The 17,321-nt window shown below is 41.4% G+C and overlaps 1 protein-coding gene across 3 annotated transcripts; it reads left to right on the forward strand.

Moving 5' to 3' along the window:
- The first annotated feature begins 1,728 nt into the window (after positions 1-1,728).
- Positions 1,729-11,800, forward strand: MSANTD4 (Myb/SANT DNA binding domain containing 4 with coiled-coils). Of its 3 annotated transcripts, none has more exons than XM_074932315.1 (3): positions 1,729-1,815; positions 7,593-8,222; positions 9,863-11,800. In XM_074932315.1, the coding sequence occupies exons 2-3, from the start codon at positions 7,761-7,763 to the stop codon at positions 10,436-10,438; spliced, it is 1,038 nt and encodes a 345-aa protein (XP_074788416.1). In that variant the 5' UTR covers positions 1,729-1,815; positions 7,593-7,760; the 3' UTR covers positions 10,439-11,800. The 3 variants fall into 3 exon arrangements, with proteins under 3 accessions (XP_074788416.1, XP_074788433.1, XP_074788424.1); XM_074932332.1 differs by lacking the exon at positions 1,729-1,815 and adding an exon at positions 2,197-2,469; XM_074932323.1 differs by lacking the exon at positions 1,729-1,815 and adding an exon at positions 2,511-2,624.
- The last annotated feature ends 5,521 nt before the right edge of the window (positions 11,801-17,321 follow it).

Consider the following 17,321-nt stretch of genomic DNA (forward strand, 5'->3'; position numbering starts at 1 on the left):
AGGAAGCAGACTCTGCATTTAATGACTAAAATACACAGAAATTACACATAAATTCAAGACAGTTCATATAAATAAAAGACATCCAAGTATTTTTGTTAGAAGAAACTGGTATATACCAAGATTTTTCACCTGTGATCAGTAAGTAGCCTGTGTAATAACAATAGGGAAAAAAAAGTACAGCTATTTAGAATTATATGCACAATTACCCTAGGAAATCATATGCTTCCTAGTTCAAATTAGTCTAATGGACACTAATCATATTTAGTGGTTTTGTGCTTCACAATAAAATGATATTGCAGACTGATAGACTGTTAACAACTTTCACTTTATCATTTTTCTACCTACCTGAATCTAGTTTGAGCTAACTTGCAAGAACTTTAGGGTATACTTGCATCTTGTTTCTGAACACTGTCAAAATACTGGTAATAATGTAAATTGAACCCTAGTTCATACATAAGCCTTAGTAAGAAATATCCCGGTGTAATATATTGCCAGCAATGTGGCAGTCTTGCTACCCTGCTCCTTACTATTTTCCTACTTACATTTTTATGATATTCAGTAGACAGCGGGCAAGTATGGCAGCAAAACTCATAAACTGTAAACATAGCCTTTCCATGTTTAGTTTCTGTATTTCCAGGAAGTTCACTGCCATAAGTGTTGGCTGAACTGGAAAAAACCTCTTAAGGGAGATTCGTGGTTTCATGATCACAATTATTATCACTAGAAGCTGTATTAATCAAGTAACTTTTCTGTCCAATGAAAATGCTTAAGTCCAAATACTGAATACAGCCCAGAACTTAGATTTGGAAGGACTGAGCATTAGTAAATATGCAAAATAAGACATGCATACATCAGGCAGAATAGAGGTTGCAAACTTCAGAGAACAAGCATTTATAATTATCTACGTGCAAATAGCACCTTAAGCCTGCACAAAGGTTACAATTACCAAGGCAACAAGATGGAATACAAAGAGCAAGTGCCGGATAGTCTGTGTGGCCGAGGGCAAAAAAAGGAAGAGCTCATGAACAGAAGCTCCACGTGGTTTGTGTGTATATTCACTTATATTAACGACATGGTGGCTTACATAAACAGCACTTTCCCAAAGATACTGTAATAAAAAAATAGTTACCTCCACAAATGCTATTTCCCTATTTTAATCACTAAATCTACGATACACTCGAACCACGCAGTTCAGGAAGAAATGCAAACTGCTGTGCATTAACCCTGCCACCATAAGCCTACTGGCCACACCAGCTCTGGCTGCTGTTCTCTGGTTGCTCCTACGCGGCCGCGGAAAAACGCACACACAGTCATACACCCCGCGCTCGGCTGAGCTTCCCCCTCCTTTATAGGCGGCCGCAGAGAAGCGCCAGCCCTCTCCCACCACCCCCGGGCATCCCGCCCCTCAGACAAAGCCGGGGAGACAGCGGCGCCAGGTCCGCCCTGTCTGGCTCCGCCATGACCCGGCGAGATCCCCGCCGCCGGAAGCTCATTGAGGGGATAGGCGGGCCTTGGCAGCTATTAGCCAATCACCGGTAGGCATCGGGAAGACAAGCAGCGACCGTAGCCAATGCTGCGTGGGGTCTGCGTACGGGGGCGGATCCGCTGGGAGAGTAGTTGCTGCGCGCCAAGCGTATGTGGGGGACTCCGGCCCGCCTGGCGCGGTGAGGGCCGTGAGGGGGCGGAGCGGGAGAGGAGCGGCGGACGTGGGCCACCAATAGGCGCGCGGGAAGTTCTGACAGGCACACAGCTCGGCCAATGGGAGGGTGGTGGCCGTTAAAGGGCCGGCGACCCGGAGGGGAGAGTTGGGCGCAGGTGAGTAGTTTGCGCGGCTCCCCGGGGACCGGAGTGGAGCGGAGCAGGGCGGGGAACGGGCCTGGCCAAGGCGGCCGCGCCCCGCGCAGGGCGCAGGCAGCCCGGCGGCCCCTTTGCAGAGGGAGAGCGCTGGGGCTTTACCGCCCTCGGCCCCTGAGAGCGGTGTGGCGGTTGGCCGCCGCCCTCCTCCTCTTCCTCCTCCTCCTCCTCCTCCTCCTCCCGGGAGAGGCGTAGGGCGCCGCCAGCCCGCCCGCGGGTCCCTTGCTGGGGGGGACCCTGGCGCGCGGCGCGGGTGGGGGCCGCGGGCCCGCCTGCTCCCCGGGGCTCAGCGTGCGGCGGCGCGGGCCCGGCGGGCCTCGGGGGCGTGGCGGCCGGGGTAGCCGCCGTGCCCGCGCCTTTCTTTGTTGCCGTCCTTGGTCCCCCGCCGCGCTCCGTGCGCGCCTCCTGGCCAGACCGGGCCAGCCCCGCTGGCGAGGGGCTGCTTCGTCCCTCCAGAATGCGCGCCCTGCTCGGAGGGGAGGCGTTCTCCCCTTCGCGGTCACTGCTGCTTCAGGGGAAGGGGAACTTGGAACTGACGGATCTGGATTCCGCAGCCTGAATCCGCAGCTGCTTTCCGTTCTCCGTACCTCCTCTCTGCTTCTCTAAATTGACCTTGTAGGTGGTTCCCTGCAGCTCTTGCCTTCTCATGTGCTCAAGCCGCAAGCTTCTTGCAGGGAGGACTGTCCCTTTGGTGGCGTGTTTGGCAACACCCAGATCCTCCTGTACTAAAGCCTCGCTTAGTACAGATGCCTAAGTTGTTCCAAGCCAAGGTAGCTATCCGTTATGAATCACATACAAAGTTTTCCAGAAGGCCCTAGGCTTTAGTATCATGCAAAGATCCTCAGACTCTCAGATGTTTAAAAAAAAAAAAAAAGTAACACGTCCTCCTGATTGAAATTTTATTTTTCTATAATCATAAGCTCTGAAATTTTTTTTTAAAGAAAAAGGCAAATCATCAAGACACCATACTTTAAACAAAAATCATTATTTTTCTAAAGAATAGTTCAAGTTTGATGCTGACAACTGTCCTGCGGTCCTGCTGAATGTATGAAATTTTTTTTGCTTGCTTGCGTGTTTGTTTTGTGGGGTGGTTTTTTGTTTTGTTTTTCTGTTGGTCCAGCATGTGATCATACAATAAGGTGTAAGCAAATGAGACACAAAGACAGAATGTGAATGCCTCTGTCATTAAGTATATCAAAGTTATTCAGTGTATGTGTGTTTATGGAGTGTTCAGTTTACTTTTGCAATACTTGTTTCATTTCAACCCTGACGGTTTTTTCTTTAGTCTGTTGACGAGGACCTTCTTGACCGTAGGTTGCTTCTGGCCTGACAGGGCCACATCAAACTCATACCTCCATGTTGCCTTCTGTCCTGGAAGACCTCAGAATCTTTTCATTATCATATGATGAGAATTGTTTCTTCTTTTCTAGCTAGCACTTTTCATTTCTATCTGAACTGTAAAAATATGCATTTTGCATTTGCAGCTAGCACCATGTTTTAGAATGGATGCGTGGCTGATCACATAATGGGCTGCTTGCGTCCTCTGTTATTTCCTGGGATTTGTCTGTCATTTGACCAGACCATAGCTATTTCTTGTCAGGTAACTGATGTCTGTGATCATGTACTGGAAGTACTTCTGGTGATATAGTTGGTAACAAAATTTTTTCTTGGACATGTTTTCTCTTACCTTCATAGTGGTGTAAGTGGCTTGATCTGACTAGATTTTTTTGTTCACCTCTGCTCTTACCACCACATAATTTTCCTGAGTGAACTGCCCATCTTTCCATTTGTTGCACTCAGAAAATAATACTTGCTGTGGAATCTTTTCCTAAAGACACTAAAATGTAGAGCAGTTAAGAGTTCTGATTTTAGAAAAACTGTAATGTCTGTCTACTGTTTTTTTCAAATGTATGCATTTCATGGTTTAGACTTCATATCAAAGCAAAACTTAAACATGCTCTATGTTATGTTTTTGCAAATCATGCTTTTCAAAATGGCGACAGGTGTTTTTCTTCTATAACTATCTAGAATGTTGTACAAATCCTAGCTTATTACCATTCCTGTCCCTTATAGACTTTGAGCATGTAACAGTTCATTTTTCTGCATTAAAGAGGAATATCCTTGAGACTATCTAGCAATGCTAGCAAAAACCAGAATATCTCAAACTCAGCTTTAGTTAGATAATAATGCTTTTTAGTTAATATATCAGAAAGGTAAACAGTCCCACAGTAGTTGGGAGTCAATATACTGTTAAGACAATTCATTAACACACATTTATATTAATAAGAATGGAATTGTCGTTAATGAGGCAATAATCTTTCAAAAGTAAAGAGTTAGAAAAAGTAAGATGTCCTTACCAATTGGAATTTATTAGTCATGAGTTTCAAAATAGGGTTTGCTGCTGTTTTTACTGGGAAATTCAGGGACTTGTATCAAACATGTACTTCCAAAAAAAGAAAAGTCTAAAAGGAAACTTTACATAATGAAAGAATTGGATGCCAGGAGTTTCCAAGTTAATATTATAATTCTTAAAGGTTATGTGCTTGACTTACAGTGTGAAATCTAAAACCAAGATTAGGCACTTCACAGAGAGTGGCTGTGGAGATCAGACAGGTGATGGACAACACCTGTGAAACGAGCAGTGAGACTGACACACAGAATAGCCTGATGTTCATGTTTTAACTCTCTACCTTCTCTGGAGCTAAGGTGAAAGCTTTCCTGTCTGTGTCTTCCACATTCATGTAGAATTATATTTAGAAAATAATGAAGAAAATTTGTTTTGAAAACCTTTTTTTTTATTTTCCTGTAATTGTGATCACTCTATCCTGCTGTACTAGCACTGAGAAATTTAGGGGGGGTAACTATAGATACCTTTATGAGTCTCTAAAATCCTGTGGTTCCCTGTTATTAGGGAATGACCAGAACCTTGTTCATCCCAGTTGGGACTAAGTAAAGGAATTGGCCATTGTATATCTTTGGGACAAAACCAGCTGTGGTTCAGCATAAGTCTGATATTTAGGTACCTTAAGAGACAACTAAGTATCTGCTGGTACTTTCAAGGGTTTGGTGTATCCAATTGGCAAGTACTTTGGAAAGTCTGACCCATTCTTCCATAGTTAGCAAAGTGCTTGAATGTTCACTTAAGTATATACTTAAAATCAAATGTGAAATTTTGCTGATTTCAGTAAATATAAGTGTGATCTTATAAACAGAGGTTCAGTGTCTTGGCATTGACAAATCAGAAAGTTGATATTCTTGTGAAACTTACATTGTATGTAAGAAGTCTGTGTAGTTCTTTTTACCTGGAAGACCCAACTCAAAATGAGTATCTCTGTCTTTCATGCACACTCCCCACCTTGAAAACAGGTAAGTGCCAATGTGTGTGTTTCTAAAGCCACGTGAAAATATGAGTACTTGGTCATTCCCAAGTAACGAGGAATCACAGCTTAATCTGTGTATCAGTCCAGAATAATTGCATTATTAACAAGGAGGCTTCTGAAAGTGCTTTTAATTCGTTCTGTGTGCAGGTAACTTTTCTGAAGAATTTACTTGCTTGGTGACTTTTAAGTTAAAAAACAAACCCCAAACTTACACAAGATTAACTTAGAATTTGATACATAGGTCAAGAAATTTAGTTGCCGTAATAATAGAAAAGCACTAACGCTGTAATTTGTGTTTGAAAATCACAGCAAGTACCAAATAAATCGATTTACTGTCAGACAAGTAAATATGATGCTGCTTCCTTGAAAGCCCAGGTATCTTTTCATGGTAAACTTACAATAATGAAGGTTAAGGGAGACACTTAAAGATCAGATAAAAGATCTCAGAAAAATGTTACATAATTCTAGCAGATACAGTGCTGTGTTGTGGTGTAAATCTGACTTTTTAAACTACAGCATTTATTTTTTTTTTTAGTACTGGTCATGTCAAGTTAAGGGTCTGCATTAAAACAGTATGTTATATTATTTTTTTAAATAATTCCCTTTTCTCAAAACCAATTAGTATTTTATTTTCAGAAAGACAGGAAGTTTCATGCATCTTAAACAGCAACATGCAGCTTCCAGCTTGAGTCTGAGGAGTCAAAAGTGCTGGGTAACTGCATGGGAGCACTATAAAGTGGTCCATGGTGATACAAGCTCATGCTTTATGTAGTTGATTTCTTCTTGGGACTGAGTTTTGCATATTTGCTAGCTAGTAACCATTGGAACTAAGTGGATTCTCAGTGAGGACAATAGTTTAATGAGGAGAAGTAGTAAACCAGTTTCCTAAATACAATGTTTTAAAAAATCTTTGATGCCAGTATGGTTACGTGTTTGGTGTGAAAGAATGTTGCTTGATATGAGGAACTTTGCAAGTGAACCACTTGTTGACAGTCAAGAGCACATAGGAGATGAAGAACAATGTCTAAACTATTATGTGTGTTATCCCTCAAATTGAGATATTTTATGTAATGTGCTGATGTGTATGTTTTAACCAAATTTAGGAGAATAACAGGACAAAAAAATACTTAGTAATTTAAGAATCCTGTATAGCCGGGGGGAAGTTAAGGATTAAGTCCATTAATATCAATTGAATATATAACCTGCAAGCCATTTGCTTCAGGTGGACAAAAAGCCTATTCTAGATTAATAGTGAACAAACACAACAGCTTGAAACTGTAAATACTGTATAGTGAATTGGTGGCCTACTTAGTTTAAAATCTTTTAAACTTACCTAAAGTGCTAGGTAACATGGTACAGTAGAAAGTTCAAAAGGAGAGTCCTAAATTGGACCATTACCAAGCAGCCTGTGACCAAGAACCATCTTTTATTCTGTCTCTGCTTTCAGTTTTGGGATTTTTCTTTTTTTTTTTTTTTTTTTTGGTAATGTGGTCTATGGTATATTCATCACTGCATTCATAGTCACTTGTTTCTTCCGCTCAGACTTTTTGCTTTCTGTACAGACTTGTGCACAATCTGTCAGGTGTATTATGGGGTTTAACTTTCTCTTCAGCATTGGTCACAGGACCAGCTGTTGCTGAGGGTAGAGGACTGGATGAACTTTTAACCTGCCATTGCATTTCACATGAGCAGTTTTGCAGTGTGAGGATAGAGAAGGGCTTTACTATGGGTGTATAGTGACTTATTCCTGAATCTGTTTCCTATTAAAACATCTCTAATGCATGACATCTGTTCGAACTAGTATTTATGACATTCAGCAGAATTGCTCCAGTTCTTTTTTTGTGATTAAGATAAGTTGGAAGAGCCTCTAAAACTTCAGCTTTTCATAGTAATATTTTTTTTTTCCTGAAAATGGTGTCTCATTTAAAGTGTCTCAGAAATTTCAGTCACCTAAACATTTCATGTTTATGAAGTAATGCTATAACAAATTTAGCTTCTTTTGGAAATAATTTAGCATTCAAACTGAAATGTGAAAGTCAAATTTCAGCCTTAAACAAATCCCAACTGGCAAAACTTAGAGTTGAAGGAATATAGCTGTATTTTTGTAACGGAAATACCAACTCAACCTTAACGGTTCATGATGTGGATATATTAATAGATTTATAATTAATATGAGATTAGAGAAAGTATCTGTAGCTACTTTATATTCGGAGTTTAACAAAATGGTTTTCTTCTATCAAATGAACGATCAGTTCAAAATATGCATTCCTTAAATTATGACTTAGGAGTCAAGTTGGTTAAATGAAAATATACAGTGTATACCTTGGAGATTTATGTTGTTTGCTCTTTTTCTCTTAGGAAGCCTGACAAATAGGAAAATACTACAAAGTGAAGAGAAAATTCACTTCACAAGAACTGAGCTCTGCTTTCATTGGCTTTTAAATTTTATTTGTATTAATAAGTGATTAGTGTCAGACCATCTCTGTAGTCTACTGTGGTGAAATTATTAGGTTAAAGCTGGAAAAAATGAAACAATTAAAAAGAAAAAGAAAAAGCAATTTTAGCGTTCAGGAAACTCAAACTCTCCTTAAGGAAATCAGAAAAAGGAGAGAAGTACTCTTTTCAAAGCAACTTAATACAACAATTAATGAGATGAAACGGAAAGCTTGGGAGGAAATAGCAGAGTGTGTAAATGCTGTAGGTGAAGGAGAGCAAAGAACAGGGACAGAAGTGAAAAGGCGATACCTTGACTGGAGAGCACTCATGAAGAGAAAACGTCTGAATGCAAACATCAAAGTAGTAGGTGCTGGGTTTCACCTTCCTTCATCCAATTTAGATGACTCTCTCAATGAAGACATGGATGAGAAAATGGGATTTGCAATTGAATCTAGTTTTGAATGGCAAAATATCACTGACTTCAGAGAAGCCGGTGGATCTTTAACAGAAATAAAAGTAGAAGAGGAAGAGGAGGATCCGCAGAATTTTGAAGTGAGTGACTGACATACATTAGCTATATGCAATATGGCCTTTGTTTCATTTCAGCATAAGGCTTTTTGCTGTGTTTCTTCATAGCATCTGTTTCTGGTTTTTTTTGAATGTGTGAGTTAAAGAAACTGTAGAAACAAATATGTTTGAGAGATGGTATTCAAATCTAGTAACTTGCAATTGTGTGTAAGGTGTTGGATGTTGATTATTAAATTGATATCCCTCAAGTCTGAATATGTATTTTCACATGTATTTTCCATTTATATGTGCCATAGATAAGAATCAATTCAGTCACTAGAATGAAAATGCACTGCTGAAGGGAACTGGTTATTTTAATACTTAGGCTGTCTGGATAGATGAATGGAGAAGAGAAATGCACCTCTTTAACAAATGGAACTATATGTTACCTACAGATACAGGAAGAAATAGAATTCTGTTTGCATTTCTTAAAAGGAACCCCTGGGAGATGAAAATGTTACTTGAAGAAGTCAGTCATACCTCTCTGTCAGAATTTTAGTGTGAATTTGATAAGCAGCTGTGGATCTTGTAGATGAGTTGTTACTCCTACTAGTACCATGACAGTCCTGGGGTAGGAAGCCAGTTGAAGTCAAGTGTTTGGATAGTTTTGTTGTGCCTATACAGATATATAGTTCTCATTTCAAAAAGGAGTACTCAAATAGGTTTGGTTTGGGGTTTCTTTGGGTGTGGGGGTGAGGGAAAAGCAAGTCCTGTCTTAGCTCAGTTGAGATGTGTGCTGGGGAAAAATCAGCACAAGCTATTAAATGGTAGGGAGACTACTGTCTGACAGCTGCTGAAGAACGGTGTCTCCCCTAATGCTAGAGGACTGGCAGTGGCTCTCGTTGTCTTAAGATTTTCTGAACCTGTATATTCCTCAGTTTGCCTTTCTTTTGCAGCATACTTAGTGGGAGACAATTATCCTTTGTGTGCTATGAATCTGTAGCACATAAGGGCTATAATTCTGCATGAGTTGTTGCAGTCTGCCAAGAGCAATGATCCTAACCACCTAGTCATCTGTGATAGCATTACAGCAAATGTGATAATGCAAAATTGGTTAAACAAGTCCTGTTTATTGACTCACTCAATACAGTCTGAAGGGTTAGGAGCATGTGAAAAACATTAGTGTTAAATATTTTCCAGAAAGGGAATCCTCAAGTTAGTGAAGGCTGGGTTAGCTTATATACCACATAGCCTGTGGATCCAGCTGCTCTGGTAAATAGTCACAGAAATTCCTAGTGGCTTACATACATGCCACTCAGCTATATGAAAAGTAAGAACAACATATGCTTTTTTAGGTCCAGTTTTCTATCAGTGGTTCTGAATACTTTATAATATCTATCATGCAGTATTTTCTGTATGTTCTTGCATGTCCACTGACAAGCTGATTTTCCGTTTCTCATTACCAGATATTAACATTCAGATAAAGAGTGTTTCTCTACCTGTGTAATGGTAGAAAACAGTCTTTTGATCTAACGTGGTTATTTCACAGCATGTGAGTTAAACAGCTCTGAGTAACTTTTAAGATGATAAAAAAAACCCAGTATGTTCTTTTCAGTCAAGTTGTAACATTTATTCTGGCATAAAGACTGAAATGTAATTCTTGTCTATCGCATTCCTCTCTACAGTTTCCTATTGAGGAAGAAGAAGAAATTCTATCATCAGTTTTGCCAGATTCAAAAAAGGAAAATGACCTACCAGACTTCCCCCACATTGAAGAGTTTGGAAATCTAAGCTCTGCTCAAGCTAGACTAGCCTATGAAGATTCCCACTTGCTTATAAATCTGGAGAAGCAGAAGGTGGAGCTGGAGAAGCAGCGACTAGACATTGAAGCTGAAAGGTTGCAAGTGGAGAAGGAGCGCCTGCAAATTGAAAAGGAACGGTTGCGGCATGTTGACTTGGAGCGAGAGAGACTTCAGATTGAGAAGGAGCGACTTCAGATTGAATGGGAGAAACTCAGGCTAGAGACTCTGCATGCTGAAAAACCTGCCCTGGAAAATGACCTCACACAAACAGAAAAACCCATCATGCAGCCTCTGGATCTAGAAACTGAAAAGCTAAAACTTGAAAAAGAACGTTTGCAGTTAGAGAAGGAGAGGCTGCAATTCCTAAAGTTTGAGTCAGAGAAGCTCCAGATTGAGAAGGAACGCTTGCAAGTGGAGAAGGAGCGCCTTCGAATTCAGAGAGAGGGTCACTTGCAGTGAACTTCTTGACTAAAGTGTCAACATTAGTGTTTTGATGTTTGTAAAATAGAGGTAGTTCTTTTCTTAATACTGAAACTGTCCTAGAGGCTTAACGTTCTTCTGTTCAGAGTTGAATGTTGATGTAAAACTGAAAAAAAAAAAAAAAAAAAGTGCTCAATATGTCAGTGTGCCTACATAAATGAGCTTATGTGTGAAATTGCTTTTCAGTGTATCAGAACTAAGTGTTATGTTCTCTTGTCTTCAGTATTGTGTTGTATTAGTTTGGTGTCCTTCTCTCATAGACACATTGAGAAGAATCAAGGCTGAACCTTGTACTTTTTTCACTGTACTAACAGTAAGGAAGGATCAGAATAAATCAACATATGTTGTGAGGGCATGGTGCTGACGATAGCCCACACAGTAAATAAGCATAAGTTAGAACACAATAACACAGAGTCATGATGCGATTGATTCATTAAACTTAATTTCCCCTTTTTGTTTTTTTTCCACCCCCACAATTAGAAAAAGAGTTCAAGAATTATCTAAAAGTTAAAGTACAAGTTAAATTCACTGCAGTTGTGTTTACTGTTCTATGGCTTGAACTGAATGGAGTGTAGAAAAGAGTATTCTTCCTTTTGCATGAAGTACTCATCCTGGATAAAGTTACTTTGACCATACCTACTATAAGTTGGACTGTTGGTTGCACCAGGTCATTAATAATGCTATATGTAGTACTGCACCTGTTTTAGTATAGCATAGGGGACTTCCTGATTGATCAGGCATGCTGCCTGATAAGTCTGTGATGACCCCCTGAAGGAAATTGCTAGACCTGGTCTGTTCCTTGAAAGACAGTAGCTGGTGCTGGGAGTCTCAAGGGTGGAGACACAAGGGCTGAGCACAGACTGAGGAGCACTGAGCTTGAACACTAACACTCCTGATGGTAGTTATGCTGGGCCAGCACTGAGGCCATGTCCGTGAGGCGGCCAGAAGAGGCTTTGATGGCATATAGTATGTTTTAATTAGTCAAGGAGAAATAGTCAGTGCTGAAGGCTGTCAGTATTTTTCATAAGCAATGTATTCATTTCAAATAATAAAAACAGTAAGGAAGCTTTCTGTTATTTCACATATGTTTCAATTACAACTGAGCCAGACTTCACATTTCTCATCTTTCTGCAAGTAACTATCTTTTGTTAACTCCATTTGAAATTTAGGACTATGAGAATACTAAATCTGAATATATGTTGAGTGACTTTCATGGGTTCTTGTGCAAGTAAATATATTTATACCACTACAGGATTACTTTTATTCTGCAAAGAAAATGTTATTTTTTTATTACTGAAACAAGTGTGCTTCTACAGTGGAAATAAATTTGACTACTACAATCCAGAATTGCTCTTGAAACTGTGTTTCTTCACAGAGAAATGGCTACATGTGAAGAGAAACTTGAATACTCAACACTGCACCACCTCACACTTGCTGGTACCTTGTATTCTGTGTAAATCAGAGATGAGGCACTTCAGAGTATGGCTTAACCAACCAGCACTTACTTGAGAAAGGAAAAAGGAAGGAAACACAGATCAGCTGGATAGAAATGCCCCAGGGGAAAGTATATCTGAGATTCTTCTTTTGGAATGTGGTGGGTTGACATTGGCTGGATGCCAAGTGCCCACCAAGGCTGTGTTATCACTCCCCTCTTCAGCTGGGCAGGGGGAGAAAATATGACAAAAGGGTTGTGGGTTGAGATAAGAACAGGGAGAGATCACTTGCCAGTTACTGTCATGGGCAAAACAGATGTGACTCGGGGAAGTTAATTTAATGTATTGCCAATCAAAATCAGAGTAGGATAACGAGAAATAAAACCAAATCTTAAAACAACTTCCCTCCACCTCTCCCCTCTGGGTTCAAGTTCCCTCCCAATTTCTCTACCTCCTCCTGCCTCAGCAATGCAGGGGGGAGGGGGATTGGGGGTTGCAGTCAGTTCATCACACATTGTCTCTGCTGCTCCTTCCTCCTCAGGGGCGCAACTCTTCACACTCTTCCCCTTCTCCAGTGTGGGGTCCCTCCCACATGAGACAGTCCTACACAGACTTCTCCAACGTGGATCCCTTCCACGGGGTGCAGTCCTTCAGGAGCAGATGGCTCCACATGGGTGCCCCATGGGCTCACAAGTCCTTCCAGCAAACCTGCTTCAGCATGGGCTCCTCCCTCCACAGGTCCACAGATCCTCCCAAGGAGCCTGTTCCCTCCCACCTGGGCTCTTCATGAGATCACAGCCTCCTTTGGGCATCCACCTGCTCTGGTATGGGGTCCTCCACAGGCTTCAGTGAGGGTATTTGCTCCACCATTAACCCCCACGGGCTTCAGGGGCACAGCCTGCCTAACCAGGGTCTTCACCAGGGTCTTCATCACGGGCTGCTCCGGCACCTGGAGCACCACCTCCCCTTCCTTCACTGACCTTGGTATCTGCAGAGCTGTTTCTCTCAACATGTTCTCACTCATCGTTCTCCAGCTGCAGGTGCACAGGTTTTTTACCCTTTCTTAAATACATTATCCCAGAGGCACTACCACGGTCGCTGATGGGCTCGGCCTTGGCCAGTGGCAGGTCCATGTGGGAATACAATGGAAGATTGGTGAGGAGGATTGTAAACACGCTCAGGTGACTTGCAGCTGGGGTGTCAAAAAACACATATATCATACTAATTGTTGTTTTGCTCTGTGTGCTTTTTGGGTAGAATATCTGCATTTAGATAACATAGACCTGTGAGAGACTCAGAGGCACCTTATTGAACATCCTTGAGATTCCTGCCCGGCTGTGGGAAAGATTGAAGCACAGTGGAAAAGTATGCCTGTGAAAATCCCCGATATATACAGGCAAAAGCAGCAGGCTTGAGATCTTCTTTTTTTCTGGCTAGCAAGGACCAAGCTCTGTGGTGCGTGTGTCACCTCTTGAATGCTTCTGCCTGGGTGCTGCTGTGGAGATCCCCTGGGTTGCAAGGTAACAAGAATAAATTTACTCTTCATCTATTTTACCATTTCATCCATGGTTTTGTGGTTGTTCCTGCATCCTGCCTGTGCTGGCTCACACAGTCTGTCTTGGAGCTGGCTGGCATTGGCTCTATCAGACATACGGGAAGCTTCTAGCAGCTTACCACAGAAGCCACCCCTGTAGACCCCTGCTACCAAAACTTTGCCCTGCAAATCCAATACACTGAAGTAGAGTGCCAAATTTTCAGTTTCCTGATACTTATCAAGAAAATTTATATTAAAAATAGCTATGTTTTGGTGAAATTACTTACCTTTCCCTTTTAAAACATGAGGAAGCAGAATTCAGGAAGTTCATCAGGATTGCCTAGTGCATAGAGCATTTACCCAGATAGTGGGATTACTTGGATTTCATGATCACTGTATCCTAAAGGGACCAACTTTCTAGATAACTATTCTGAGTGCCAGACAGGGTGAGTCGGAACAAGGGACAACATAGCCAGCTATGCAAGAGGTAGTGACCAGAAGGACCAACCAGGACAGAGACCCTTCCTATGTTCTGTAAGAAATGCTTGGCTGGGAAGGAGCGGGTGTGGAGTCTGGCTCCTATTTTGACAGGTGGTTATGCTGCTGCTTGATACCAGCACCTCTGTCTTCATATTTTATTTCAATTGAATACCTTAACAGTCAGGATAATGGTTTGTATTTTACATTGGACATCTTGGGAATTATGCCCAAGAACATTAAATGCTTTTGGGAAAAATAAAAAGATAAATCTGAACCATTTCTGAATTGTTTCAGAAACTTGAACACTTCTCCAAAATGAATAGAGTAGTATATAAGCAATTATTTCTTCTAACAACTGTTCAGCCTCCTAGGGAAATGATGCATCCTTTGGTTATACAAAACCTTTTGGAAAATACTGAATGATGAAATTAAGTATCGTCATAAATCACTGAAAATACATTTCAACATAAAATTTAGAGAAAATTACAGAGTTTAATACATCAATTTTATAGCTTGCTTTTTTTCATACCAAAATTGCAGTAATTTTGTGGTAATTTGAATTTAAATGTCATATCTTTAAATACTAATCTGCAATCTCTTAAACTTTAATTGCTTGATTTACCAACCTTGGATCCTGACAGCAAAGCCTAAGGGCAAGATTTCAACCATGTAAATGTCACTGAAGTCAGGACATAGGCATGAACTCAATTCCTCTGTTAGAGAGGGGGAGATTTTGGGCTCCTTCTTAAAAGAAGGGCCTGTGATTGTAAGTAATGAGTGACATTCCCAGACTGGGAAAATTTTTAAGACAAAGGGGAAACCACGCATACATACAGAAGAAGAGGCAAGTATTTGGAGGAAAAAAAAAAAAAAAAAAAAAAGGAGAGGGGTGAAGATGATCAACACTTAGTAAGAGGGAAGGCAGGTGAAGCTGGTGGTAGATAAAACAGAGAACTGGAAATATCCCCATATCCCCAGTGGTTACTGTGAACTGCTGTGTCGAGGTTACATCTGATGCACTGATAGCAGATCCTCATGGCTCTGTGGACCCCCATGGGGGTGTATGAATGGGGAAGGCGAGGGGCAATGCGCAGCCCGAGCTGCAGCAGGCAACTTTGCAGATGCTGTGAAAGGCGTCAGGCTCACGCACACCATGCATGCTGTCCAGGAAGGGCTTTCTACCCGGTAATCAGAAGGCCAAATAAAGGTAAAATAAAGGCTACTTCAGAGAGTTTCTCACTGTCTGTTATTAGTGATGTGTCCCACCAATTTGTGCCTGGCTAAGACATTAAGGAAGAGAAACAGAGTACGTCCAGGTGTTTTCACAATGCAGTTTGGAGACAGACTGGCTAATGTTTAAGTGTCCTAACAACAGCCAGAGAAGGTCATAGGGTAAAGTTGTAAATATAGTCCACAAGAACAGCCCAGGATGAACAGCAGCCACACTGCCAAGACACTTCTGAGAGAGCATGGTAGGATTCAAACATAACTTAATTTCCTTGAGTAAGGGATCCTCTTATTTCTGGGCCATTTTGAGCAACTTTCACTGTGCATAAAGATACACTGCAAGGAATGTATACACGAGGTATAAAATCTTTATTAAAACAAACAAGATATGGTTAGGATTTAAATAAGCCCTCAGACTAAGCATTAGTATCCTCATCACCTCAAAGTGTCTTTACTAGCCAGGCAAGCAACAGCCAGGATAGGAAAGGTTTATCATCCTCCAGGGCTCCCCAGTGTCTTCTGAGAGATTTTTTCTTTTTGCTTTGGTATTTCTTAATCTTTCCATGTTGGCACAATGTTTTTCCCCTTAAATCCCTGAAGTGCTGCTAACACCTACCTCAACAATCCCACTTCCATCTGTAGTTTTACCTTATCTTGCCTGACCGTTCTCTACAAGCTTTCTGAGATTTTTCTCATACCTTCATAATTTTCCCATCAACATGAGCCAAGGTTAGTCAGACAGGCTGTGCTGAGCCCTGGATTAGAGATGTGGCAGGGAGACTACAGAGTTGATTAGACCCACCTAGTCTCCCTGTTAGAGTCCAGGAGGTCTTACATAATGGTGGTACTAGTCAGACCAACCTGCAGTGAGTAAAGCAGTTCTCCAGCACCCACCTGTGGAGTTAGGAGCTGTGTGACTGGGCGATGGTGTCCTGGGTGTTGCTTCCATTGCTGTCTCCAGAGTAACAGCAAGATTGGCAAAAAGAGGCAAGCCAGTATCTATCATCAAGCTGTTTCAGATGTTGGAAAAAAACTTGGTTACTGGCTGCTAGTGAAATAGCATGAAGGGCCCAAGAGGGAGACAAAAGTAAGTCTTGGGTTCCTGTGAACTTTCCCAAGTAGAGCATGGGGCTCTCAGTTACATCAGCTGATTCGCCGGTTGCCTGGTGGTAAAGAGTTGCCCCTAACACTGCTGCTATGTCAGGTATTTGGATAATCCAGGACTGGTTGTTTTGTATATGCACCATCTTGAAATGGGCAATAATCTGTTAGATGCGTTCTCAAAACATAGATTAATTACGTTCAAATTTTGTTTCCCTGCCCCCCAAAAAAGAAGTTTCTAGAATCCCCCTTCTGAGTGGGAACAGAAGCTGGTAACTCATATTTCTTCACCTTTTCATAGAACTCCTGATGCAGTTGCCACAAAAGAGCATCAGTGACACCACCTGCCTCTCTGGCTCACACGCCCCCAGAAGCTCCCCTCAGAAAGGCACAGAGTGCTCCAAAGAGATGAAGTCAGATCCAGGCCTGATATTTTACAAACACAAAAATACCCTCAAAAATCCTACTCCATGTCAATCAGGAGCCTTGACAGAAGTGATAGGTGGGAGAACAGGGAGAAGGAAAGACTGATTTTTCTCTATTGTTGCTGAGATCAGTTAGTGAATTTAAGCCAGAGGCTGTTAGAAAATGCCACCAAATGCAATTGTATTCACTATTTTTACTTTTTCCTTTTCTTCTTTTCCTTCTTTCCTCCTTTCTCTTTTCTTTCTTTTCTTCTTTCTTTCTTTCTTTCTTTCTTTCTTTCTTTCTTTCTTTCTTTCTTTCTTTCTTTCTTCCTTTCTTTCCTTTCTTTCTCCCTTTCCCTCTCCCTTTCCCTCTCCCTTTCCCTCTCCCTTTCCCTCTCCCTTTCCCTCTCCCTTTCCCTCTCCCTTTCCCTTTTCCCTTTTCCCTTTTCCCTTTTTTTTTTTCTTTACTTAAGCTTGCCATCCAATGAATGGCAAAAGCTAGACCTAATACAGAAGATTGCTTAAAGCCCTGTGCAGGTTCCTATCTCACTATCCCTTGCTGAGTCAGGATGATGCCCCCCTGTCTTCTTACAGGGATTAGTAACCCCAAGCACACACCCTGTTCCTCTCATGCTCAAATCACTTTGAAACATGATCCATCTCAGCTCAGCTCCCAGTAT

This window comes from Athene noctua, chromosome 1 (genome assembly GCF_965140245.1).
Source record: "Athene noctua chromosome 1, bAthNoc1.hap1.1, whole genome shotgun sequence".
Classification (NCBI taxonomy): Eukaryota; Metazoa; Chordata; class Aves; order Strigiformes; family Strigidae; genus Athene; species Athene noctua.

Excerpts from the sequence above, each read along its gene's own strand:
- MSANTD4 (XM_074932315.1), top strand. The coding sequence starts at position 7,761 with ATGAAACAATTAAAAAGAAAAAGAAAAAGCAATTTTAGCGTTCAGGAA. Across the intron at positions 8,223-9,862 it reads AGGATCCGCAGAATTTTGAA|TTTCCTATTGAGGAAGAAGA; the intron begins GTGAGTGACTGA and ends TCCTCTCTACAG.